This window comes from Bos taurus, chromosome 8, assembly GCF_002263795.3.
Source record: "Bos taurus isolate L1 Dominette 01449 registration number 42190680 breed Hereford chromosome 8, ARS-UCD2.0, whole genome shotgun sequence".
In the NCBI taxonomy this organism is placed as follows: domain Eukaryota; kingdom Metazoa; phylum Chordata; class Mammalia; order Artiodactyla; family Bovidae; genus Bos; species Bos taurus.
Window position 1 is genome coordinate 75,047,233 of NC_037335.1, and position 26,369 is coordinate 75,073,601.

Below are 26,369 nucleotides of genomic sequence, written 5' to 3' on the forward strand. Positions count from 1 at the left end.
GTGCTGTGGTTGATCCCTAGCCTTTTTGACACCAGGGATTGGTTTGGTGGAAGACAGTTTTCCCATGGGGGCTGGGGTGCTTGGATGGGTGGTTTCAGGATGATGCAAGCGCATTATATTTATTATGCATGTGTACTCAGTCGTGTCTGACTCTTTGCAACCCCATGAACTGTAGCCTAACAGGCTCCTCTGTCTATGGAATTTTCCAGGCAAAGAATACTGGAATGGGTTGCCATTTCCTCCTACTCCAGGGGATCTTCCACACCCAGGATTTGAACCCGAGTTTCTAGCATCTCCTGCATTGGCAGGTGGATTCTTTACCAGTGCATCACTATTTATTGTGCCCTTTATTTTTATTATTAGTAAAGCAACTCCACTTCAGATCATCAAGTGTTGGATCCCAGAGGATGAGGCCCTGGTGTAGAGGAAAGAGCAAGGAGCAGTCCAGGCTTGGGCCCTGGGTCTGCATCTAATAACTCTTAAGTAGCCTTGTCACACCTCTCAACTTCTATTTCCTTACTAGTAAAATCATGCTTACTTCATGAGGCTTTTGTGAGTAATAATTGAGTTAATTGTCTTGAGTACTTTGTTAACTGCCAAAGGTATTACTAACAGTATGAGGAATTATTAATAATAAATTAATAATTATTAACATTAAAAAAACAGGGGTTGGGAGTTCCTTGGTACTCCAGTGGTTAGCACTCGGAGCTTTCACTACCATAGCCCTTGATACAGTCCCTGGTCAGGGAACTAAGATCCTGTGCAGCCAAAAAAAAAACAAAACCCAGGGGCTTTATTCCTTTTTTGGGAGGTGCCTGGAGTGCTGCAGCAAGTCCAAATTCTCGCCAGATTTCAGGGTCTTAAATGACCCATTCTCCCTTCTGCCAGCCTCGCTGGGGGCTTCACAATGTCACTTGCACCAGCCTTTCGTGTGTCAGCAAATCAATAAACATTTTTTGAACACCAGCTCAGCAGAGTATACCAACCCAAGGGATGCCAAGAACAGTCACAGCTCCTTTCTCACAACTTCACTGTCTTGTTATAGGTGAGAATGGAACACGGATGTTACCCTTTCCCACCCCCACCAACCTCACACTTGCAGAAACCTTCCAGTGGCACAGACATTACACTATTCATCATTACCTTCTTGAAACCTTCCTTGGCTTCCTGACTGAGAAGTTCTCACTCAGCCCTTTAAATATTTCTTCCATTGTCGTTCCTGTCTTGGGCTTCTTAGTCTTCATAGTTTCCCTGAGATACCTCATGCCCATGATTTTAACTATTACCTATGAACTAATGACTCAAAATAACTCACTAACTTCAACCCCTTTACTTATTCTTATTTTCAATTCTGGGTATTCCTAATTAAATGTTCTACCACTACCTAGAACCTAACATCCAAGTTAAGCTCATTACTTTGAGCTCACACTCAGTCCGCATTCCTGCTGTATTGCTTATCTTGCCACTGTTCAATCTCTGACCCATATATTGCCAGTTTTAATGAGTGATATTTAGTCCTCCAGCTAGACTTCTTTAGTACATTGGATACCAGTGAACAATCATTCTATCAAAATCACTCTTCCCTTGGCTTTTGTGATGGTACTCTCTGTGGTTCTCCTGTTCTGACTATTCCACTATTCCTTCCAAGACTGCTGTCTGAAATCCTCAGCTTTCCAGCCCTGTAATGTTAGTGTTCCTCAGGAGTCTAGCCTTTATCCACCATACTTGTCTGCTCACTTATATTTAATAATAATCTCAACTATTCTCATGGCTTTAACTGTGGACTTAGAAGGCTATACAAATCTATACTTGTATCCCTGGTCTTGCCCCGGAGTTTCAGAATCCTATTTATATCCAGCTATCGCCTGACAGTTATTTGGATGTTCTAGAAGCCCACAGACACTTTACATTCAAATGGCCAAGACACCCATGGTCTCTCCCCCCAGACCTGACTCTCCCGTTTTGTGTGCCTCAACTAATGGAACCATTATCCTCCATCATTCAAAACAGAAAGCTCTTGAGTTGTCCTTGATGCCTACATTTTGCCTCATCCTACATATTCGATTATAATTATTAAACCCTGCTTTTAACCCCTTAAGTGAAAGTGAAGTCGCTCAGTCGTGTCCGACTCTTTGCCACCCCATGGACTGGGGCCTATCAGGGTCCTCCGTCCATGGGATTTTCCAGGCAAGAGTACTGGAGTGGATTGCCATTTCCTTCTCCAGGGGATTTTCCCGACCCAGGAATCAAACCTAGGTCTCCCACATTGCAGGCAGACGCTTTACTGTCTGAGCCACCAGGGAAGCCTATGTTTCTCAAATCCAGTCCCTCCTTTCCTCTCGCAGCTGTCTTTGGCTTGGACACCCCTCACGTAGTCTTTCCAAATAAATGACCTGCTTTCTCCTCTTGCATAATTTCACTTCCTGAGTCCATTCATCACACATAGCTGTACTGATCTTTCTAAAATACAAATCTGACCATATCATTCTCTTACTTAAAGTCATGGTTCCTGACACCTCCAACAAGACATAAAAAGCTGCCTATGAGTTGGCCCCTGTCTCTCAGTAATGGTTTATTGCGTAGTCTCTTCAGAACAGAATTCTCTTTCATATAGAGTAGCAGTCCCCAACCTTTTTGGCACCAGAAACCAGTTTGATGGAAGACAATTTTTTTTTTTTTCCCACGGACAGCATGGGGTAGGGGGGATGATTCAAGTCCATTACATTTATTTTTCACTTTATTCCTATTATTATTACATCAGCTCCACCTCAGATCATCAGGCGTTATATCCCAAAGGTTGGGGACCCCTGATTTAAAGAACTGCCTCCCTGATTACAAATGAGTGATTATTGTGAAAATACCAATTAGAGTAGCCCTACTTTTATTTCTCTCCTATGGGAGTGTGCCGGGAGCCAGCATGAGGAACTCCACCCATGGCAAAGGTCATGAGGAAGGAGGCTTGGCATATGCAAAGGCGGGATCAAGCCTCAGGAGTCCCCCTGGAAATTCTCGAGCATCTACCCCCAAAACCAGAGTCTGCCTACTTTACTGCTTTGTGCTCTCACCTACTCCTCTGACGGTCACGGGGAGGGGGTGTGGGGGCAGCGGGGGGCTATCCCCAACCACCTTTTCTCTGAAGGAAATCAACTTAGATCTCTAGCTAATTAGCCTCCTGGGCATAATAGGAGTGTTTCAATCCAAACCCCTCAGATGGCTCTCTAACTTGCCTGACAGGCTTACCCAGACTCCTACAGCTATGCATATGATTGTTTACAGTCTCCCGACTGCAAGAGGCACAGGAAGCTTAAGATATTCAAATAGTATAGAGCCTCTGGGAGAGTTAGAAATTGTCAGAATAGAACTAATAGAAGATTTCATGGTTGAGCCAATGCTTGCTGCCAAGTTTCCACATCCCCTGTTTTGTATCCTTGGAAGTGTGTTAATTAATATAGTTGGTATGTAGAAAAAATAAGTAGTGGCCTTGGTGTTAACAACTTTAGACCCTTAAGGTAATAAATTCTTTCCTTTGTTGTAATCCCACTGCACCTTTGCCCTATAGGAATGCAACTTTGTCTAACACCTTCGGAGGATGGCGCCAAACTTTAAATAATTACTCTTAGAGAAAATAAGTCTTATGGTTGACAAACCTTTGTCAGAGTCATAAAATGTTAACAGGCCTTCTGGCTAGAAGATGATGTAAATCACCTAAACCATTTGTATATGATAAATTTGCAGAAAAGAAAGCCTGGTTTCGATAAGAATCAAAGACTGCTGACTCTGCAAGATTTCACACCCCCTATTATCCTCTATGTGCAACTTAGGGTATAAAAGCCCCTGTTGAAAATAAAGCTACGGGCCTTGCTCACCGAAGCTGGGTCTCCCCATGTCGTTCTTTTTCTCACCTTCTGGCTGCGTGGAGGCTCGCCAAGCCTACTAATTTTGCCTGGGCTTCTAAGATCTGACCGGGGAGGCTTTAGTGTCTCCTCTCCTTCAGGAGAACGGGAGGACGCCTGCAGCCTACATAGGTGGCACAAATTCCTTGTCTTGGGATTTTACTGGTTTTCCACGTAAACCAAGTTATTCAGCCTCTTTTCTCCACTGAATTTTCTCACTGAGCTATCCCTATTTAATCACTCTTTATATTTCTAGTTAATACTTAATCAAGCTATTAATTCCTGATTGCCGACGCCATGCCCCCTTCGAATTCCCTGGATCCACCAGGGCTGGACCCTGGTAGGAGTGGTCTTGTAACCAGGCTCTGCCTATTGAAGTTCATCTCCCAAATTTTATAAATGGAAACTAGGGGAAATGCTTCCTTTTAAATCTATCTGTCTACCTACCTACCTATATATATATATCAATCTGATAAGTTTGAGATATTGAGTCTAGAGAGTAGCCAAGAGGCAGAATGAAAGAATCCTCATGCCACTGAGCCCTGACTTCTGATCCTTGAGATTCTCAGATGGCTCCAAGTCTCTGCAGCTCTTCCTTTAGTTCTGTGAGCTGAGAATTCTGCCAACAAACCCCCTTTTCTGTTTAAACTGATTGGACATGGGTTCCTGTCACTTGCTAGTAAGAGTCCTGAAAATTTTCTCTGTAGCATCTGCTTGTTATGCTCTTAATAACTGTTTCTAGTTCCCCTGAATCTGCCATACAGTCATGATTCCCTACCTCTGCTGATATAGTTTCCCCTCCCTGGAGCTGTATGTGAGCAATGGGCTCATGTGCCCTTGGCACAGAAAGTCAAACTGACAGCAGGTATTGGCAGCAAAATCAGGGTTTATTGCAGGGCCAAGCAAGGGAGTGGGAGACAAGCCTCAGATCCATTCCAGCTTGATCTTTGAGTTCCTTTTTAAGGGAGAAGAACAAAGAAGCTGGGGTTAGTCATCATTTTGTGACATTTTTTTGGCTGTGCTGCATAGCATGTGGGATCTAGGAAGCATGATCTTAAGCACTGGACCACCAGGGAAGTCCCTTGTGACAGGTCTTAACTGTAGTTTCAAAAGTCAGGATACCTATGGTTTATGAGTCTCTGGTCTGGTGGTCCATGACCTGGTGGGGTGGGGGCGGTGGGGTCTATTGGCTCATTTTGCCCTGGAAAAACAACCTGAGTCTGTATGTTAATGATGTTATCGACAACATCAATTTTAGTCATCTGACTCTGGTTGAATAGTGTTCAGTTAGCACAGGATTGAGGTCAAAGGGAACAATACAGAAACAAGGTTTTGGATAGAGAGGTTAATCATAAACTCAGTAGGGGAACTGGAGTCGGTTTCAGAGGTTCCTTAACACCTTTGTCATTCTCCTAATTCTTGCAGTACTGGAAAAGACCAAAAGCAAGGCCCTGGTCTTTGTCAATCCCAGTGAATTTATGTAAGTGGAGAGGATGAATGCTGTGGTAGAGGGCCCTCTGGTGGTCACTGCTGTAGTTCCCACCAATTAGCATCACTGTCAGTATCTTACCTGTTAACCATTACAAGCAGAATTGAGGGCAGATTGTCTCCTTACATTGTAATCTAGTAGCTCTGGGAGTTTAACAATGGTGGAGGAGATTGGAAGATCCAATAGAGAGAAGTTTGGCACTTCTACCCTTATTATCCATATCCCTTAGTTTTCTTTTTATACATTCTCTTATCACTTAAGGCAGGCTTCCATGGTGGCTCAGTGGTAAAGGGTCCGCTTGGCAAGCAGGAGACTCGGGTTCAGTCCCTGGGTTGGGAAGATCCCCTGGAGAAGGAAATGGCAACCCGCTCCAGTATTCTTGCCTGGAGAATTCCATGGACAGAGGATCCTGGCAGACTATAGTCTGTAGGGTTGCAAAGAATCAGACATAACAGCGAGTAAACAGCAGCAGCAGCATATCACCTATGGCAGCGGTCCCCAACCTTTTTGGCACCAGGGACTGGTTTTATGGGAGACAGTTTTTCCGGGGAGGGGGGTAGGGGGAGGTGGAATAGTTTTGGTTTTAACCTGCTGCTACTTCCTGCTGTGTGGCCTGGTTCCTGACAGGCCATGGACTAGTGGCGACCGGGGATCCAACCTAGGGAGCTTGTCTGTATGTTTGTTTTATTGCTGCCTGAGTCCTATCCCACAGGACATGTATCATGTAATACATCTAGATACAGTGTAGGCACCTGAAGTTTTAAAAGCTCCCCAGGTGTTCTTGTGTGTAGTCAGTGAACCACTGCCCAAGGGCGCCTGATTAGGCAGAACCTGTTTTCAGCAGTCTGATGCCATAAATTTCTGCAACAAAGAGATAGGCAATAAATGATTGCCCTAAGGCAGAGTTTTCATCCAGAGGATGAGTTGGGAAGTATTATGTTCTCCTCTGTTCTTTGGAAGAGTTTTTGAAGGATTGGTGTCAATTTTTTTAACATTTGGTAGAATTTACCCCAGAAGCTATCTGGGGATAGCTTTTGTGGGACATTTTTAAAATTATTACCAACTCAGTCTCTACTTGTTATAGGTATCTTTAGATTTTTTATTTATTTTGAGTCTGTTTTGATAGTTTGTGTATTTCTAGGAATTTTTCTTTTCATCTAGGTGATCTGATTAGCTAGCGTGTGTGTGTGTGTGTGTGTGTGTGTGTGTGTGTGTGTGTGTGTGTGACACAATTGTGTTTCTGTCAGTGGGGTTCCCAGGCAAGACTACTGGAGTGGGTAGCCATTCCCTTCTCCCAGGGTTCTTCCCCACCCAGGGATCAAACCTGGGTCTCCTGCATTACAGGTGGATTCTTGACCATCTGAGCCACAAGGGAAGCCCATTAGCTAGCATACACTTGTTCATAGTATTACCTATGCTTCTTTTTACTTTCATAAGCTGGGGAATAATGTCCCTTCTTTTATTCCTAATTTTAGTAATTTGAATTTTCTCTTTTTTTGTTTTTCTTGGTCAGTCTAGCTAAAAGTTGATCAATTTTTATGTTTTTGGTTAATGAGTCAACTTTGTTGATTTTTTGCTGTTGTTTTTTTCTATTTATTTCGTTAATTCCTGCTCTTTTATTATTTCTTTCCTTGTACTTGTTTTGGTTTGGTTTGCTCTTCTTTTTCTAGATCCTTAAGGTAGAAGATTAGGCTTCTGATTTGAGATCTAATTTATTAATAAATTTTTTCAGAGCAGTTTAGGTTCACAACAGAATTGAGCAGGGAGTATGGACAGTTCCAGTATATGCCCCTGTCCCCACACACGCACAACCCCCCTACTATAGACATCCTGCACCAGAGGGGTACGTTTGTTACCACCCGTGAACCTACATTGACTCATCACCCTCAGTCCATGGTTTACATTAGTTTACTTTTGGTGTTGTACCCTCTATTGGTTTTGACAATGTATCCACTGTTATAGTACCATGCAGAATTATTTCTCTTCCCTAAACATTCTCTGTGCTCTGTCTCTTCATCCTTTCCTGCCCTCTAATACCTGGAAACCACTGCTTTTTTTTTTTCCCACTGTCTCCATAGTTTTGCCTTTTCCAGAATGTCATATGTAATCGTGGAAAACATACAGTATGTGCTTTTTCACATTGCCTTCTTTCACTTATTATTTGCATTTAAGTTTCCTCTATGTGTTTTTCATGGCGTGATTACTCGTTTCTATTTAGTGCAGAGTAATTTCCCATTGTTTGGATATCTTTTTTAATGTAAGTATTTATAGCTATAAATTTCCATCTGAGTATTGCTTTCGTTGCTTGTCCTAACTTTGTATGTTGTGCGAAGCAGTGTCTGTATAGGAAAGGCAAGATAAATGCTTGCTTACTTCCATTTGTTTACGAGTTTGGGGAATAATGAGTGGGTTCTCTAGTATGCCAGTTATGAACTATTGACCTTCAGTTCCAAATTTATCCTTTTTGCCTGCTCTGTGGAATGGATTTGGGCACTTTAAATATTTATCCTTTACCAGCTGGCAGGTATTAAGCTTTGTCAGTAGAGGGAAATAGAGAGATAGGGTTGGACAGGCTAAGGTGCTGTGGGCAGCTTCCCCAGCGTCTGGTTCCTGTACCTGGTTCTTCAGTGTATAGTGGTCAAAAGCCAGCAACTTCTCCTGGCACCCTCCTCAAGTGGTTTCTAGGAGAGTGCCTCTTGTGAAACACCTCCCCATGAATGGCTTTCCCCAGCACCATATAAGGTAGATTTCTGACCACTTCCATGCAGCACCACAGCAGCTTCCCTATCTAGGCATCACAGGCACATCCCTTCTAACCAAGTCTGCACCTCAGCTCTGGGATGATTTTCACTGGACAAAGTCTTCAAAAAAAATTAAATGAAACCTTCCCTGATCAAATTACTGTATGATTCCTTCCTTCTACCTGACTTGGACTAATACAACTGGTAATTTCTGTAGGGGACAGTAAGGTTTTTGATGAACTGTCAAAATTAAGGATTTATGTTCAATAAAGGAATAAATTAATGGATGTAAGAGAAGGCAATTGAAATGTCTAAAACCGACAAAACATACAAGTCTTGTATATCTACAAAGTACAGAAAACCATCAGCAAGAAAAATACAGCAACCCCAACAGAGAAACGGCAAAGGATGTGACTAAGCAATCTAAAAAGAGAAACTCAAAAAGTCACTAAGAAATGTTCGGACTCAGTAATCAGATAAACTCAAATTAACAATAAGATAGCACATCATGACTTTTGGTTTAGAAAACATTTGGAAGCTGGATGAAGGTTGTCTCAAATATATCTTAGATCTGCTCTCTCCTCTCAATCACATTTGCTGTCGCTCTAGTTCAAAGCCACCATCATCTTCCATATTAGCATAATAGAAAAATGTAAATTTTCTCCCCACTTCTATTTTTGCTCCCCTACAATTCACTCTTCCCCTGGGAGTATGAGAAATCTTTAAGGGTAATTCAGATACTGAAACTGAGTGCCCCTAAAACCAAGTTCCCTTACCCAGTTTATGATTAATCTCTCTATCCAAAACTTTATTCAATTTCTTGTGTCCCCTCTGACCTCAATCCTGTGCTAACTGAACACTAATCAACCAGAATCAGAGGACTAAAATTGCTGTTGTCAATAACATTGTTAATGTACTAAAATTACTATTATATATCATTAAATACAAACTCAGGACAAGCTTAGCTCCCCAAGCCGTGGACCACCGAGCCAGACACTTGTAAACCAGAAATGTTTTGACTCTGGAAACTATGATTAGGAAATGTCACAAGATGATGATTAATTCCAGCTTCTTTTATCTTTCCCTTTAAAAAACAAAAACTAACTCAAAGACCAAGTTGGAGTGGATCTAAGGCTTGTCTCTCACACTCTTGCTTGGCGCCCTAAAGTAAGCACTGTACTTCACCAAAGCCTGGTGTCAGTGGACCAACTTTGCTTTGCATTGCATTGCATGAGCAGACCTGTGTTCAGTTTGTTAACAGTACCATTCTTTGCTTAGAACCTTTTAACTTCCTGTTGCTCTTGGAATAAAATCCATTATCACGTGATCTAATTACCTTCCTCCAGTTTCATATTGTGCCACTCTCCTTGCTCATTGCTCTCCAGCAAATATTTCAATAACTTTAACACTTCGAGCCCTTTCCTTCCTCCATAGCTTCTGCACCTGCTTCCTTCTGCTATTCCCTCTGAATCTTCACATAGTTGATCATTCTCATCTATCCTTCTACTCAAAGAAGGCTGGCCACCTTTTCTGGAGCGGAACCTAGTAAGTCACTGTTACCCTGCTTATTTCTTTGACAACCCAAATCACCAGTTTGTAAATAAACTTAGTTTCAAAATATTTTTTATAATTATTTTTGGCCACAGGGCCGTCTTTCCTTCCTGCACCTTCCATTGCTACACCTGGGCTTTCTGTTTGGGGGAGGGTGGGGCTGCTCTCTTACTTCATTTGCTTGGGCTTCTCATTGCAGTGGCTTCTCTAGTTGCAGAGCACAGGCGACTAGGGCACACCAGCTTCAGTGGGTGCAGAACTCTGGTTCAGTAGTTGTGGTGCATCAGCTTAGTAGCCCAGAAGCATGTGGGATCTTCCTAGACCAGGGATCAAACCCATGTCCCCTGTGTTGGCAGGTGGATACTTAACCACTGAACCACCAGGGAAGTCCCACATTACTTAGATTTAACGTTCCCTACTAGTCAATGCACTTCATTGAAGGCAGGGACTTGTTTGTCTTTTTCACATTAACCTCCAGCAGTTAAAGCAATGCCTAAAAGTATACATTAGACTGTGAATGAATGACTCTTATTTTGTGTTCTTGGGGAAGTCTGGAGCAGTGAATTACTTTACAAATGCACATGCTTAACACTTAAGTACTGTGTTCTCTTTAGTAGAGCAACAGCAAAACACACAAATGAAAAAATTCCACACACTGAAAACATTTTGTACTTAAAAAATAATCAGTACCCCCAAACCTACCCCCTCTCACATTGAGTCCCTCTGTAACTACTTTAGTATTGTCATCTGCCCTTTCAAGTCCTTTATCATTTCTAATAAATGGGTTTTTGTTTCTAAACTGATTTGTAAGAGCCTTTTATCGTTTGTTTTGCAGACATTTTTTCCCCTTTCTGCCTTTTGACTACTTCGTCTTTGTTTTAATCCTAAATCTGATCCACGCTAGTAAATAGGTGCGGTCTGTCCTGACTCCAGAAAATCAGGCGAGGCTGGTTGGGTGGGAGGGTTAAAGGACACGGTAGCAGTACAGAACAGTGACTCTCAAAAGGAAAACAACTATTGATTGTGCAAGACCGGGCATGCTTACCCTCCCGGGATCTTGGCTACCTACAGCTACTAGTACCCTGCTTCAGCCCGGCGCCGGGCGCGTCTGTTTGACGTCACCGACGCTCCGCATAGTTGACTCAGGCCGCGCAAACTCCGTGGCCGTCTACCGCGCGCGCAGAAGCGAGTTTTCTCGCGGCGCCGGAAGTCCAGAGCACATGACCGGGTGACAGCGCTCGCTGGGCTGCAGGGCTCGCTTTAGGTGTTGCGGCACGGGATGGCGGAGGCGCCTCCTGTCTCAGGTACTGTACCGGCCCTCGCAGGACTGGGCCCCTTTCGGGGAACGGAAATTGAGTCAGTGACGAGTCCTAGGGCACCGGCCATTCGTATCGCGAGAGTGGCACGTACAGGGGTTGGGGATAGTGGCTCGGAAGGGCCAAGCCACGCGCGTCGTGCGTCCGAGGTCTTAACCATCCTTGGTTGGTGATGAAGCCCGGCAGCTGGGTTTCCTAGGAGAGTCGGTTTGTCCCGCTGAGTCGATGCGGGTGTCCCGCCCTCTCCAGGGCTTTTCCCGGCCTTCCTGGGGCAGTGATATCCCACAGGCGGGCGTCGGCCCGTGACGGCGGCTAGCTCTCGACGCGCGGCGGGATTGCTCGCTGTGCTTGATATGCATTCGTGCGTCCTGGGGCAGCAGCGCGGGCGCGAGCCGAACACTCGTGGTTTCCAGTCTCAGCTTGCCATGAGCTCGCAATGTGAAGTCTCGTTTTCTTCATCTGTGATTTGGGAGTAAATAAGTCAATTAGTCTGAAGGTTCCCGCCGCTACTGTACGTGTTACACAATTGTTAGCTTACTTCCCCTCCCAGAGTTGTCTCAATGTGTAGAGACAGCCTCATATGGCTGTTAATGTAACACGATTTCCAGTTACTTCAGGGTACCTTAGATCTTTGTTTTCCCAACTCTTTGGACAGTGACGGAAAAGGAGCATTTTACATAGTGATCTCAGCGCACACAAATATAAAAACGAACCAAAAATTTCAGGAAGCAGTGGTTTTCCTTATTATCTCCAATACACTCTATACTACATATTTCGTTTGAAAAAATTCTTGTCACAACCCACTACATAATTTGATTTCATGATCCACTCTTTCGGAAAAACAGGGCAGCAATTTGCAGCATGAGGTTTGTGAACAGTCATTAATTTGAGTCTCAGTTCTGCTACCTACCAGCCTGTTGGGGCACCGAGAAACCTATATATGTATTTGTGTACTTGGTGGCAGGTAAAATATATTTGTTACCATGGATCTTGGTCAAAAACGTTGGCTAACACACTGCATACCCTAGTCCATTTTTTGTTTGTTTACCCTAGTCCTGATTTAGGTATTAATTCATCTTGGAGAGTGGGGACCACATTTAGCCTGGTGTTTTGTATTTCTCCCACTCATTCTTTTCCCAGATCCCCTGAATTGGATCCCTTGGTCTTCCTATCCTTAGGCTCATATCTGGCCCATTTCTGCACCATTCAGTGTTTGAAGCAGAAACGAATGAGTGGGGCTAGTTGTGAATCTTATTTTTGGCCTCTGGTGTTGCTCTCCAGGTTACAACCTCTGTCTCATCTATTGAGGCAAAGTCGGGTAATCCAAAGACCTCCCCACTTTGTCTCCTCTGCCTTAGTTCGCTTTGGCCTTAGTTCCTATTCCATGTTCTTATTTCAGCATTATCTCTAGCCCACACCTCCATCCTCACTCCAGTGTAATTCTCTTACCTGCTGTTTACCTGAAACACCAAGGGGTATCTTTCTACCCATGGATAGACTCTCCAGTGCCAATTTTGTCTCTGGACTTTATAATCTGCAGTTGGATTTTCCCCTTACTCTGCTCCACCCACCTGTAGGTCACCCACCATGGTGTTGTCTTGGATCTCTAGTACCACTTGCACTATAGCCAAGCCTTGGGGATGAGATATCCTATTTAGTAACTTCAGCTGCTCAAAATAGTGAAAAAATAAAGGTGTCTCAGATTTTTGAGTCCAGTTTCCTGTGCCCTTTTCCCCTTCCTCGTATCCGTGAATGATCTGAGGGCTTTGTCCACTACTTCACATTTGGTGGAACACATACTTTATATGAATAGATGCTGCTCTGTCTAGATTCTCAAGTTGAGTCAACCCTTTGCTGGTTAACATGAAACACCCTTTGTATCCTTTAACCTGGCTATTCTGGACTACTTTACTGACCTTTTTTCTGCCCCTCTTACAACCTTGCTTCTTAGAGTAGGAGAAAACTACACAATACCTACTTGGTCTAATTTACCCATTCCCCCTTAAGTTCTCTCTTATGCATCTGGAACACCTTCTCTGCCACCTTCTGAATTTGTCTAATCCTCTTGCTATTTTGTAAGGCTCTCCAACCCCATCCTCAGAATCCTGCCTGTGTGAAAGCTTTCAGGACAAATCCTGGATTGAGTGAGAGGTTACCTTTATGATCTCGCTCAGTTCTTAAGTATATGTTTCTATGGTACCTGCTACCCAACTTCTGTCAATGGAGTGTAATTTAAGAGCATGGTCTCTAGGGTCACATGGCCTGAATCCTGAATCTGCTCTGGAATACCCCTGTGGCCTTGGGGAAGTTACTCTTTACCGAGTCTCAGTTTTCTCATCAGGAATGTAAGGATTAAATAAATTAACGTATGCAGAGTGCTTAGAATAGTGCCTGGCATGTGTTAAGTACCTAATAAATGTTAGGGCTTATTATTAAACCTGAAACTCGCAGGCTGTGCACTGCAGCCTTTTGCGGTCAGGTCTGTTTCAGATAGTCTGTAATCTTAACGGCAATAATAAAGCACTATTTTAACCACTTTATACTTGTTACTAACCTTGCTTTAATCTTCATAGCAACTCTTTGATGTAGGGATTCTTACTATTCCATTACTGGGATTAAATAACTTGCATAAAGACACAAGTGATGGACAGGGACTTAAATCCATCTCCCAGGCCCTGCTGATTCAGAGAATATTCTATACACTGCGCATAGTCTGACTTTGCTACTATCTGGTTTTGTGTCCTTAGGCGAATTGTTTCATCTTTGGACTTCAGGGACAAAGTTGACTACAAAGAAGCATGTGGCTGGTGGAGGTGGGGGATGGATGAGTAGGTTGAAGGGGCATAGGCCTAATTTTTGAGACTCTGGGATTCTGACTGTATTAACAGAGGTTATGTATGGAAAACCTAAAATACATTCCAGTGGGGATGAGGTGGGATGTATTCTTCCTGCTAAGTACGTCTATGTGAAGTCTTCACATAAATTCCACAATGACCCTTTGAAATAGTATTATCAGCTTTTGTCATGTATGTGGAAACTCAGGCTAAAAGCAATCAAATGATTTTCCTGAGCTAATACTATAAACTGGAGGGTCAGGCTTTAAACTGATTTGGGCTGACTCCAAAGCCTGTTAACTTAATATTACACAATGCTACCGTAGAGTTTTGAAAGACCACACGGAACCTGCCGATTGATGTCTCATCCCTGAACTGTTCGCTGACCTTACATTTCTCAATAGAAATAAACACATTTATAACTAATGCCTGATAGCCCAGGTGAACGGTTTTACTTAGCAGTTCAGCAGTGGCTGTTGGTAAGGCTGCCAATCAGTCTTCCACAAGCAACTTGAACCCACCACCTTCACAGAAAACAGGCCTTGTGCGGAGACTATTTTATACAAAGTCCTTAGGAAGATAACTCTTAGGTCTGGCATACAGTCTTTGGGGCTTCATGAGTGACCAATTAATTTCTTTACTTACGTGTCTATTTCTTATGTCCTAGGTGCTTTTAAGTTCAATACGGATGCTGCTGAGTTCATTCCTCAGGAGAGAAAAAATTCTGGTCTGTACTGTGGGAGTCAAAGGAGACTAGATTCTAATAGAATTGGTAGAAGAAATTACAGTTCACCACCTCCGTGTCACCTTTCCAGGCAAATCTCTTATGATGACATCTCTGCTGTTCATCAGCACAGTTTTTATCCTTCAGGAAGCAAACCTAAGAGTCAGCAGACTTCTTTCCAGTCCTCTGTTACTAACAAATCTCTCAAGAACCATGGCCTTCAGAATCAACCTTGGCAGAAATTGAGGAGTGAAAAGCAGCATATCAGAGTCAAGAGAGCACAGGGCCTCATTGACCAGACCTCAGATGCACCTGGCCTAGAAAACGTGGCCAAGTCAGAGAGTGGGACAAACCTCAGAGAGCACAGTCCTTCCGAGAGTGAGAAGGAAATTGTCGGTGCAGATCCAAGGGGAGCAAAACCCAAGAAAGCAACCCAATTTATATACAGCTATGGGAGAGGACCAAAAGTCAAGGGGAAACTCAAAAGTGAGTGGGGTCACAGAATGACTCCCAAACCTGAGGAGGCAGGACCTGAAAACACCAAACCAGCAGGGGTTATCCACCCTGACTCTTCAGATGCTTCCTCGAGAAAAGTGGTAGCGGATGGGGCCAGACGCGGTGAGCAGAGAAGACACCCACAGAAAAGGTCTCCCTGGGAAGTGGAGGGAGCCAGGCCACGACCAGGCAGGAACCCACCAAAACAGGAGGGCCAACGGCATACAAACGCAGGGTCCAGAGACAACATGGCCTCCATTCCAAAGGATGATCTTAATGAGAGGCCAGCAAAATCCACCTGTGACAGTGGGAACTTGGCAGTCGTCAGCAGGTCTTCTAGAAGGGCTGACCCAGAGAAATGTGCTGTAAGGAGGCAGGATCCCCAGGTAGCATCTTTTCCCCGAGGCAAACAGAACCACATGCTAAAGAATGTGGAAACACACACAGGTAAGCCTACCTAAATGGTTGGAAATGTTTTCTTTCTTCCTTTTTTTTTTAAAAAAATTTTAATTTCTCAATTGGTAATACACTCACACAATTTAGAAATCAGAAAATATAAAAAGGTACCAGTAGAAAGTCTTTCTGTTCTTGTTCATCCTCTGCTTGGGTCCTGCCACCACCTGCTCCTCTTCCCAGGAGATGTCCACTGACTTAGTTTTTATCTATCATAAAAGTGAAAGTGTTAGTTACTCCATTGTGTCCAACTCTTTGTGACCCCATGGATTGTAGCCTGCCAGGCTCCTCTGTCCATGGGATCACCCAGGCAAGAATACTGGAGTGGATTACCATTTCTTTCTCCATTATATATTATAAGCAAATACAAATAAGGAAAGTTTTTCTTAACAAATAAGGAAATTAGTAAGGGTTTTAAAAAGCACAGATACGGGTGATACAGATGTTTGGCTACAAGATTTTTTTGAGTTGTCAAAAAACACAAGTAGGGATGGTAACATCTCTACTACTTCTAGTTCCAGCCTGTGCATCATCTCTTGTCTCCTTGGTCGCAACAGTTCCTGACTAATCTTGCCATCTCCAGTTTCTCTCTTTTAGTTCACTTCTTACATTAGCATCAGAAAGTGGTATTTCTGGGACTTCCCTGTTGGTCCAGTGGTTAAGACTTTGAGTTTCCATTGCAGGGGGCATGGGTTTGCTCCCTGGTTAGGGAACTAAGATCCTGGATGCCATGCTACACAGTCCCCGCCAAAAGTGATATTTCTAAAACACTTATGGACCTGTGTCACTCCCTTGCTTGATTCTGTTCACTTTTTCTCATCACCTACAGATTCTGCCTTACACAACAGCCTCATCTGCTGCTGCTTCAGCCCCCACCACATTTTACTCCCTGGACTCTGGTACTGTCATCTTTCCACATGGTCACATATGTGGTCCCTTCTGTCTACACTAGCTACTAACTACTCAGCTCACTGGTGAATTCTTACTCATTGTTGCTCTATTTATTTATGGCTGTCCTGGGTCTTCGCTGCTGCTCAGGCTTTTCTCCAGTTGTGGAGAGCTGGGCTACTGCCTAGTCGCAGTGCTCGGGCTTCTCGTTGCGGTGGCTTCTCTTGTTGCAGAGCACAGGCCCTAAGGTGTGCAGGCTTCACTAATTGCAGCTTCTGAGCTCTAGAGCACAGGCTCAACAGTTGTGGCACCTGGGCTTAGATGCTCCAAGGCATGTGATATCTTCCCAGACCAGGGATTGAACCCACGTCTCCTGCATTGACAGGTGGATTCTTTACCACTGAGCCAACAGGGAAGCCCCATACTCATTTTTCAAAAGCTATAGTTTAGTTACATGTCCAGAAAACCTTTTCTCACCCCCACAGATAGCACTGATCTTTGCTCGCCCTGTGATATGTCTTCCCCATCCACATACATGCTTCTCTTGTAGCACTTAGCTTCACCACTGGAAACCATCATTTGTTCACGTGTCAGTGCCCTCCACCAGTTGACATGTTCCTTGAAGGCAAAGAATGTACCTTTCCTTTCATTTTTATATCTCTCTTGCCTAACACAGGTCTTAGAACACAGTAGTTGCTCAGCTCTGACTGTTAGAGAGTTCTTCTTTGCATTAAACTGAAAACTTCTTTCTGGTAAATGCTTCCTGTCCCCTCGTTTAGGTTCTGTCCTCTGGAGCTACACAGCAACTAGTCTCTCTCCTCTCTGCTTCCCTCCCACTTATGGCAAGTCAGCTCTTTGCAGTATTGAAGATACTTCTCATTTGCCCGGAGTATATATTTTTATCCAGGATCAGTAGGTTCATTCCTCCAGCTCTTCCTCATGGACCATCCTGGTCTCCCTCCAGTTTAATGTAACATACAGCCTAACACACGAAGCCACCACCTGCCCAGGCCTGTTTTTACACAAGCCTAGTGATGTAGTTCTTGTCTGCTTCATCAGGCACTCCTTGGGACTTTGAGTGTGAACCAAGGCAGTATTATACCAGATTTGTTTTTGAATTCTCAAGGCTGGTTAATAGTTTCCTATTGCTTCATAACGAATTGCCACAAATGTAATGGCCTAAGGTAACACAACTTTACTGTGTCACAGTTTCCATGGGTCAGAAGTCTGGATACGGGTTAGCTGAGTTTCTACTCAGGGTCTTAGAGGACTGCAGTTTGGCTAGGGACAGTGTTACCTGAGGGATGGGGTCTTCTTTGATGCTCACTGGTTGTTGATAGGATTTAGTTCTTTTTTTTTATATATATATATTTTTATTTATTTGACTGCATCATGTCTCAGTTGCAGCACGTGGGATCTAGTTCCCTAAACAGGGATCAAACCCCAGCCCCCTGCACTGGGAGTGTGGTATCTTAGCCCCTGGACCACAAGGGAAGTCCTGGTAGGATTTAGTTCTTCATGGGTGCAGGATTGAGGTCCCCATTTCTTTTTTTTTTTTGGCAGCACCACGTGGCATGCAGGATCTTAGTTCCCTAACCAGGGATCAAATCTGTGCCCCCTTCAGTGGAAGTACAGAGTCTTAATGCTGGACTGCCAGGGAAGTCCCAAGGTCCCCATTTTCTTGCTGGCTGTTGGCTGGGGGTCACTCTGAGCTCTGAGGGCCGACCTGCAGTTCCTTACCATGTGGTTCTTTTCACATGGTAGTTTATTTCTTCAGGGCCTGCAGGAAGCCATCTGCTCCAGATTCTTTACATGACTTCTGTCTTTGATCACCAGACTCTTTAAAAAGCACTCAGTTGATTAGATCAGTTCCTCCCGTACTCAAGGGGTGATTATCCAGGGCATGCACACCAGGGCTGGGAGTCTTGGAGGCCATCTCAGTTCTGCCTAATGAATCTCTCATGGCGTCACATACCGTCATTTTCTTGAGACCTCTTTATTCATTTTTATTGAGTAAATGCTTTGTGCTAAGCACTGTTCTAGGTACTAGGAATACAGCACTAATGGCATTTACATTCCTGGCAGGGAAGACAGGCAGAAAGCACTTAAATATTCAGTCAGTCAGGTGATGATAAGAACTAAAATACAAGGCAGATTAAGAGGACAGAAGAACAGGGGCGCCAGTTTACATAGGTCGGTCTCTTTGATGAGGAGGCATTTGAACAGAGACCGGAAGGAAGTGCAGAAGTGCGCCACATGGCTTTCTGGAGAAGAACATTTCAAGCAGAGAGAGAAGCAAGTGTAGATTGGGGTGGGAGGGACAGCGTTGTGAGCAGTGAAGAGGTGGGTAGGAGAGGAGGTTAGAGAAACTGCAGAGGCAGGGTTGTGTGAGGCTCTTAGATTTGGTTCTGAGTCAGAAGATGAGAAGCAGCTAGGAGGCTGGGAGGCTTTTTGGGGAAGAGATGATCTAAAATGATCACCCAGCCTGCTGTATAGGGAGTAGGCTCTAAGGATGCAAACTGGCGAGTTACGAGGCTTTTGCAGCAATTCAGGTACTTGATGGAGATGTGAATTAAGGTAATAGTGGTAGAAGAGGTCAGAATTGCTTAGTTTCTGGGTGTGTTTGGAAGATGAAGTGGACAGGATTTACAGATAGATTGGTTGTTGGATTGAGAAAAACGAGAGGAGTCCAGGATGTTGTGTCTGAGCAGCACAGAAGGCGAGATACCACTCACTGCGGTGGTAATGCTTGGGGAGAGAAAGCGGTGTTTTTTTTTAAAGTTTTTAGTTTGGAATAATTATAGACCTATAGAAAGATTGCAAAGGTAGTAGAGAGAATTCCATATATCCTTCACCTGGCTTCCTCTAATGTTAACATCTTTGTCGAAACTAAGAAATTAACACTAGTACCATGGTGTTAACTAAACTTCACACTTTGTGGGTTGTTTTTTTTTTCTTTGCAAGGCTTGCAGGAGCTTAGTTCTCCAACCAGGGATTGGACCCAACCCTTAGGCAGTGAAGGCAGAGAGTCTTAACCACTGGACTGCCAGGGATTCCCCCAGACTTTATTTGGATTCACCAGTTTTTCCTTTAATATCCTTTTTCTGCTCCAGGATCCAATCCAGGATACCACATTGCACTTAATCAGGATGTGTCCTTTGCCTCCTCCAATCTATGACAATTTCTTGTTGGAAAAGGTGTTTTTGTATATCTTTTGTTTTGTCTCCTCCTTTTTCAGGAAAGATAAAGAATTTGGTTAAATTTGTTAGAATTAAATTGTCTACTGGACAATAGATCTGTTAGAGAGTCAGATATAAAATTCAGGGAAGAGATATGGACTAGAGACTTAAATTTGGGCATTGTCAGTGTACAGATGGTGTTTAATGGACTAGAGGAGGTCACCTAAGGTGTGAGTGCAGTTAGAAAAAGAGTGAGGATGGAGCCTACTTCATCCTGGCTGTAAAATGAGCATCCAGTAAAGGAAGTTGTAAAAGAGTAAACTGAACTAGGAGGTGAAACGTTCTAAACACCAAATAAACTCAAAGAGGAGGGAGTGATCAGTTGTGCGGAATGCTGTTGATCAGCACAGAAGGAAGACTGCATACTGACCGTTGTATTTGGCAATCTGAAGGGTGTTGGTCTTGCTAAGAGCAGTTGTAGTGGAGTAGTAGAGATGAAAGCTTGATTGGAATGGAAAGAGAGGCTCACCCCAGATATGCCTCCACGGCTCTTTGAGAGCCGCCTTTGTTCACTCTCACTCTGCTGAGAGAGCCCAGCACTGCCTAGTCCTCCCAGCTGTCTGGATCCCTCATTGCGGTAACGAAATCCCCTGTGTCCTTAAATTGTTTCAGCTGTGCCCCCTCTTAAATGACCCGTGGCCTCCTCTTGGGTGACGCCTTTCCTTACAACTTTAGAGCCTGCTCTTTTCACTTATCCCACTCACCTTAGTTTCTGGAAGATAGGAAGAGCACACTCCTTCCCCAGGGTCATTTCTACACTATTTTTGTTCTACCTTTGTATCATTTGAAGCTAATGCTACAGAACCTTTTCTCTCCATCACCTTCCATGTCTCATCTTTGTCATCTATTAGCCTCTAAACCTCCCAACCCTCATTTATTAACGCATCCAGCCTCTATCTTTTCTCTGCCCCAGTGGTTTTCAAGGTATACTCCAGATCAGCAGCCATCAGCAACACCTGGGAACTTGTTAGAAATGCACATTTTTAGACCTCAGACTTAGTAAACAGAAATTGTGGGTGTGGGGCCCAATAATCTCTTCTTTTGAGAAGCCTCCAGGAGATTCTCATGCACTTTCGAGTTTGAGAACTACTGATGTACCATAAATCCTGCTGTTGTTCTGAGTGGCTTCAGTGGTCATGTGGGTTTTCTGATCTTGTCAGCTGAAGTGACCTGCACATCCGTTCCTCCTCCACATCCACCACCAGGGAAGTGACCCTGGGGATGCCCCGTCTCTGCAATCCCAAAGTCCTGTGTGCTGCCTTCTGACCACAGCCTCCTGTGCTTTTGGCTCTCCCAGTCTCTTCCACCCACTACCAGTTCTGCCAGTTTCCTCTTCTCCTTCATTCCCCTCTTCATGCTGGACCTTACTGTATGCCATTTGAAGTGCTAACCCTTCGGCCAAGACATTTTGAGGAATCCCGACCCTGGCTGGTTGCTGCATCCAGCTTTTCTACCCTGTTTGGATGACAGAACGCTATTCCAGGAAATCGTGTAACAGCACAGACTTGGTGTTCAGTCACCCTCTGAGTGAAGCCTTTATTTCAAACTCTTGATACTGCCCCCACCCGCCTCTCGCTAATCTCTTTTCCTGGCTTATTTTTCTCCGTAGCACTTGTCACTATTTGATGATACTGCTCATTTTCAATATTTATTTGTTTATTGGCTGCCTTCCACCACAAGATGGTAAACTTCACGAGGGGAGAAGACTCTTTTCTGTTTTGTACACTGTATATCCTTAGTGTCTAGTATTGGGTTGGCCAAAAAGTTCATTTGGGTTTTTCATAAGATGTTACAGAAAAACCCAAACAAACTTTTTGGCCGCCCCAATACATTGTTGGTTCTCAGTGAATATTTTTAAATAGTGGTCTCCAGCTTGGGCTTCCCCTGGTGGCTTGGTGGTAAAGAATTCATCTGCAGTGTGGCAGCCACAGGAGATGTGGGTTCCATCCCTGGGTTGGGAAGATCCCCTGTAGGAGGGCACAGCAATCCACTGCAGTACTCTTGCCTCGAGAATCCCATAGACAGAGGAGCCTTTCGGGCTACAGTCCATTTGAGTCTGACTCCAAAGAGTCAGACACCAGTGAAGTGAAGGAGCACGCATGTACGCTCGCTCACTCCATCCAGCTCAGTTGGCTTTCATTGCCCACTTCCCCTTAAGTGACCTTGGGCAGCTGTCCTTTCCGTTTTCATTTAAGACTACTACAAACCCTTCCCACACTTATTCAGACCTTCCTGACATTCACTGATCTCCCGACCTCAGCGGACCTCCTTGCCTCTTTTCCTTCGCTGAGGAAGGGGAAGTCATCACTTAAGAAAAGGCATACTTTTCTCAACGTTTTGCAACTTCAGAGACATCTGTGCCTGTTCTTCTTTTTCTTTCATTCTGAGATCTCCTTATTTCCTTTCATCAACCTTTGTACATCTGCTCCTCCAAGTTCTCTGCCTGAAGCTCTTCCCGAGTCTGGGGAGATTCCAAGGGAATCTTCGCGACCCAGCAATCGAACCCACATCTCCTGCATTAGCTCGCAGATTCTTTATCACTGAGCCACCTGGGAAGCCCGCCTCTGTGCTGTACTGACTTAAAAACCTTTACCTGCAGCCCCTAAACTCTGCCACAAGCCTTAGACTGACACAGATAAACGTGATTTCTGACATATGCTTCAGACCAGCAAGACCATCATAAACACATTGATCATGCTTAACATTGTATCAGCTTTTTAAAAACAGCTGCTTTAAATAAGATGGCTTACTAAAGTTGATAGGTAAGTAATTTTACCTTTCTTTCCACCATCCAGATGTAATCAGCTCTGATCTTTTAATCTGTTTCCTTAAAGAATTTTTCAGTGCTCAGTTGTACATAGTTGAAACCATATAACATAAGTTTTATCCTTTTTTGCTTATTATAATGTAGTATTTCCCACTCATTAAGAAATTTTGGTAAACTTTAACGTATATATGCCGTAAATAGGTATGCATTAATATTTAAACAGTCTCCCTCCTTTTTTCTGATATATTTTAAACTAAATTCCAGATATCAGATTATTTCACCTTCATGTATTTTAGGTTACATCTGTTTTAATAATATGGCCATTTTCTTACTTAATCACAGTGCCATTATTGTGCTTAACAAAGTTAGTGATAATTCCTTGAAATCATATAATACCCAGTCTACAACTGAATTTCCCTGTTTGCCTCAAAAAAATGCCTTTTTACAATTGGATTTTTCAGGTTAGGATTGTTTTAGGTATTTTGTTTTTAATAATTTATTGGTGTATCTGAAAAGTTTGTAGTCACTTCTACAGAGAGGTCTCTGTTCTTCTGATTATTTCACTGGGCTGTCACTCTCTTTACTGACTTGCTGTCAAAGAATAAGTATAAAGTAGACACAGTCATGACTGAGGAATGGTGGAGAAGCCCTAGTGGGAGAGGGTTTAGGAGTGAAGAAGAGCCAGTGGTCAGGATAGGGCTGCACCCAGCCTGGACAAGAGTCTTACACCTGAAATGTGATAGTTCACTGGCACAGAGCTATTCTTGGTTAGTGCCTTGTTTTACATATGTTACACATTTTGATAAAACTGAAATGTTGATGAAAGAATTGTACTGTCTCCCTTTCTAGTGTCTTTCTAGAACCTTTTACTGTCATTTATTACTTTTATTCATACAGCAAGTATTATTGAGTGCCTTCTATGCATAGAGTTAGGAAATAAGGTAAAATAAGTAAAATATATGATATTAGACCTAAGTGATATGAAGGAAGCTGAGAGAGATATGGAATGCTTAGGGGAGCGGGCTCCAGTTATTAAAGTGTGGCCAGAGACTGCCCTGTTGAGAAGATCATAGTTTGAGTAGACACCTGCAGGGGCTGAGGAACTGAGTTGTGCAAATGTCGGGGGAAAGTGTTCTCTAGGCAGAGGGAAGGACAAATTGTAAAAATCTCCCTGCAGGAATCTGCCTGCCAGTTTTGGGCTAGGAAGGAGGCTGATGTTGTCTCAGAGTAGTGGCCTGAGGAAAGAGGAGTCACAGGTGAGGACTGGAAGATGGTGAAGGGCAATGTAAAGATTTTGGCTTCCAGAGGCACGTGATGGAGGAACCTTTGACAAGTTCTGAACAGAAGAGTGTATCTTCTAATTTTTCATTTGATGGGCTCCCTCTGGTGGCTGTGGTGAGAATAGCCTGAAGTGGGCAAGGGCAGAATAGCCTGAAGTGGGAGGCCATTGTGATAATCCAGGTGAAGGGATAGTGGCTTAGACCAGAGTGTTAGCAGCAGAGGTTGGATTCTGGATCCGTTTTGAAGGTAGAACCAGCAGGATTTGTGAACATACTGAACATGGAATGAAACAGACATGGGAAAGGCTGGGATATGTAGGATATTCAAAGTCGACAACCGTCACCACGTAACTAAGTGTTTGTGCATCCTAGTGGTCAGATTTCACTGTGACTGGACTTAGAAGCATCACAGTAGTGATTTCTTAACAAGCAATAAATTTAATGAATAAGAGAAACAGTAAAATAAAAAGACAGTCTTCAGGGTGAAAACTGTAATGTTCTCAGGTATGCTGCATACTTCACTTAACCTTTCTGTGTGCTTTAATTCTAACTCAGCGCTGTTCTGGAATGGTCAGTAGGCATTTTCTATAAAATTCACCCTAGGTGTAAGTCTCACTGACCATTCCTCTGCCCCAATCAGCTTCATATATAAATGTCTCAAACTTAAATCTCGCTCTCTTATGGGCTTCCTCTTACCTCCAGAATCTTCCAAATATAGCATGGTAACTGGTAGGAAATATAATTAACTTTGTTATTCAGAAATGTTAACCTATGCAAGGTAGGGTATCCCTACTTTTAAGAAAGAATCTGATTCCTTGGTTTTTATAATAGAATTCAGTTTTATAATGTATCCATCTGTGTCTAGAGCAGATCAATTTCCCTTTCATCAGTTAATCGCAGTATCTTCATTCCGGCTTTCTCCAGAGGAAAAGCGCTATCTCCGAAACTTTACTAAACTTTACTAAAGCCTAAAACTTTGCAAGGAGAGAAGTTATGAAACAGACTGGATGATACTCCTTTATTCTTTGAGTCGTTCATTGAGAAATATCCCTGAGCACCTGGCATGGGCCTGGGAGTACTACAGTCATCAGGGCCCTGGTCCTGCCTCCGGAGCTGACAGCGTTGTGTTCTGTGTTTAGAAAGATTTCACTGAACTCGTGTTCGAGGCAAAAGTCTGGAAGTGGGAGGATTCTTACGACATCAGACCCTGGTTTCTCTCATAGATGCTGAGCTTCTGGAACCAGAGACTGTGTCTCCTTCAGTCTAGTAACCCTACCGTGGCGCTTGTGGTAGGCACCAAGCCTGTCTTTGTTGAGTGAACAACGAAAGACTTGCAGGGTATCTACTAGAACTGTCTCACGACCATGGGTTGTTGAAACCTGTCTAGGTTTAGTTTTCTTGCACCCGACCACTGCAGCTTCATGAGCCCCTCCCTAACGTAAATTCATGGATATGGTAAATTCAAAGAGGGCAAGGCATGGTGCCAGGAGTCTGTCCTATGAACTCTCTAGCCGTGTGTTAGGAGGAGATACTGGTGGGATCCTGGGCAGTTTCTGGGGAATGTTTCCTCAGATGTGTGAATCCCTTCCTGAGTCCCAGACCTGCTTCCTGAGTCCTCCATCTCAGCATACCCCTGCCCCTTCCCAGCCTGACACTCTGAACAACCACCTTGCTCAGAGCCAGACCTCCCTTAAAGTCTGTGTTTGCATTCTTCTCTCAGATGCCTTTCTGATCCTTGGTTGACTAAGGAATGTTTTTCTGTGTTTGAGTTTATCTGTTTTGTTTTTTAAACAGGCTCTCTGATTGAACAGCTCACCACAGAAAAATACGAGTGCATGGTGTGCTGTGAATTGGTTCGTGTCACAGCCCCAGTGTGGAGTTGTCAGAGCTGTTACCATGTGTTTCATTTGAACTGCATAAAGAAATGGGCCAGGTCTCCAGCATCTCAAGCAGGTCAGTCATTTCTGTCTTCTGAGTAGTTTTTCTCATCCATTTGGTGTGTTCAGGTTTAATTCTCCTTGAGTATTTTATCTGCAGGGAGAGTGTGTTGTCTTGACCACATATTTTGGATGACCATTATTAAGCTATAAATCTTAAACCAGCTAAACAGAACACATTAAACAATAACCCTGTGTACGAGACAGCAAAAGAGACACTGATGTATAGATCAGTCTTATGGACTCTGTGGGAGAGGGAGAGGGTGGGGAGATTTGGGAGAATGGCATCGAAACATGTATAATATCATGTATGAAACGAGTCACCAGTCCAGGTTCGATGCATGATACTGGATGCTTGGGGCTGGTGCACTGGGACGACCCAGAGGGAGGGTATGGGGAGGGAGGAGGGAGGAGGGTTCAGGATGGGGAACACAGGTATACCTGTGGCAGATTCATTTCGATATTTGGCAAAACTAATACAATATTGTAAAAATAATAAAATATACTTAAGGTACAACATAATCAGTGACTTTTACTGAAAATGGTTGTTTTATCCAAATAGCAACTATAGAGAACAGCTTTTTAAAAATTGAGGTACAGTTTATGTACAATGTAATGTAACTTTCAGGTGTACAGCATAGCTATTCAGAATTTTTAAAGGTTATATTCTGTTTATAGTTACTATGAAATATTAGTATATTTCTTGTGTTGTACTGTAGATTCTTGTTTTGTACTATAGATCCTTGTAGCTTATTCATTAGA

At 43.5% G+C, this 26,369-nt stretch overlaps 1 protein-coding gene and 1 long non-coding RNA gene across 5 annotated transcripts in view; one reads left to right on the top strand and one right to left on the bottom strand.

The window, feature by feature from the left end:
* Positions 1-9,828: 9,828 nt before the first annotated feature.
* On the bottom strand, positions 9,829-13,186 carry LOC132345979 (uncharacterized). Its single transcript, XR_009495625.1, has 2 exons — positions 12,440-13,186; positions 9,829-11,449 (listed from the first exon to the last, which is right to left on the bottom strand). It is a non-coding gene; the product is annotated as an uncharacterized lncRNA (long non-coding RNA).
* NFX1 (nuclear transcription factor, X-box binding 1) overlaps positions 10,893-26,369 on the top strand; it is a 66,377-nt gene continuing 50,900 nt past the window's right edge. For 3 of the 4 annotated variants that reach the window (XM_005210324.5, XM_005210325.5, XM_005210326.5), the window contains exons 1-3: positions 10,895-10,978; positions 14,492-15,490; positions 25,465-25,623. In XM_005210324.5, the coding sequence (XP_005210381.1) occupies positions 10,954-10,978; positions 14,492-15,490; positions 25,465-25,623 (1,183 nt within the window). In that variant the 5' untranslated portion in view covers positions 10,895-10,953. 4 annotated transcript variants of the gene reach the window in all.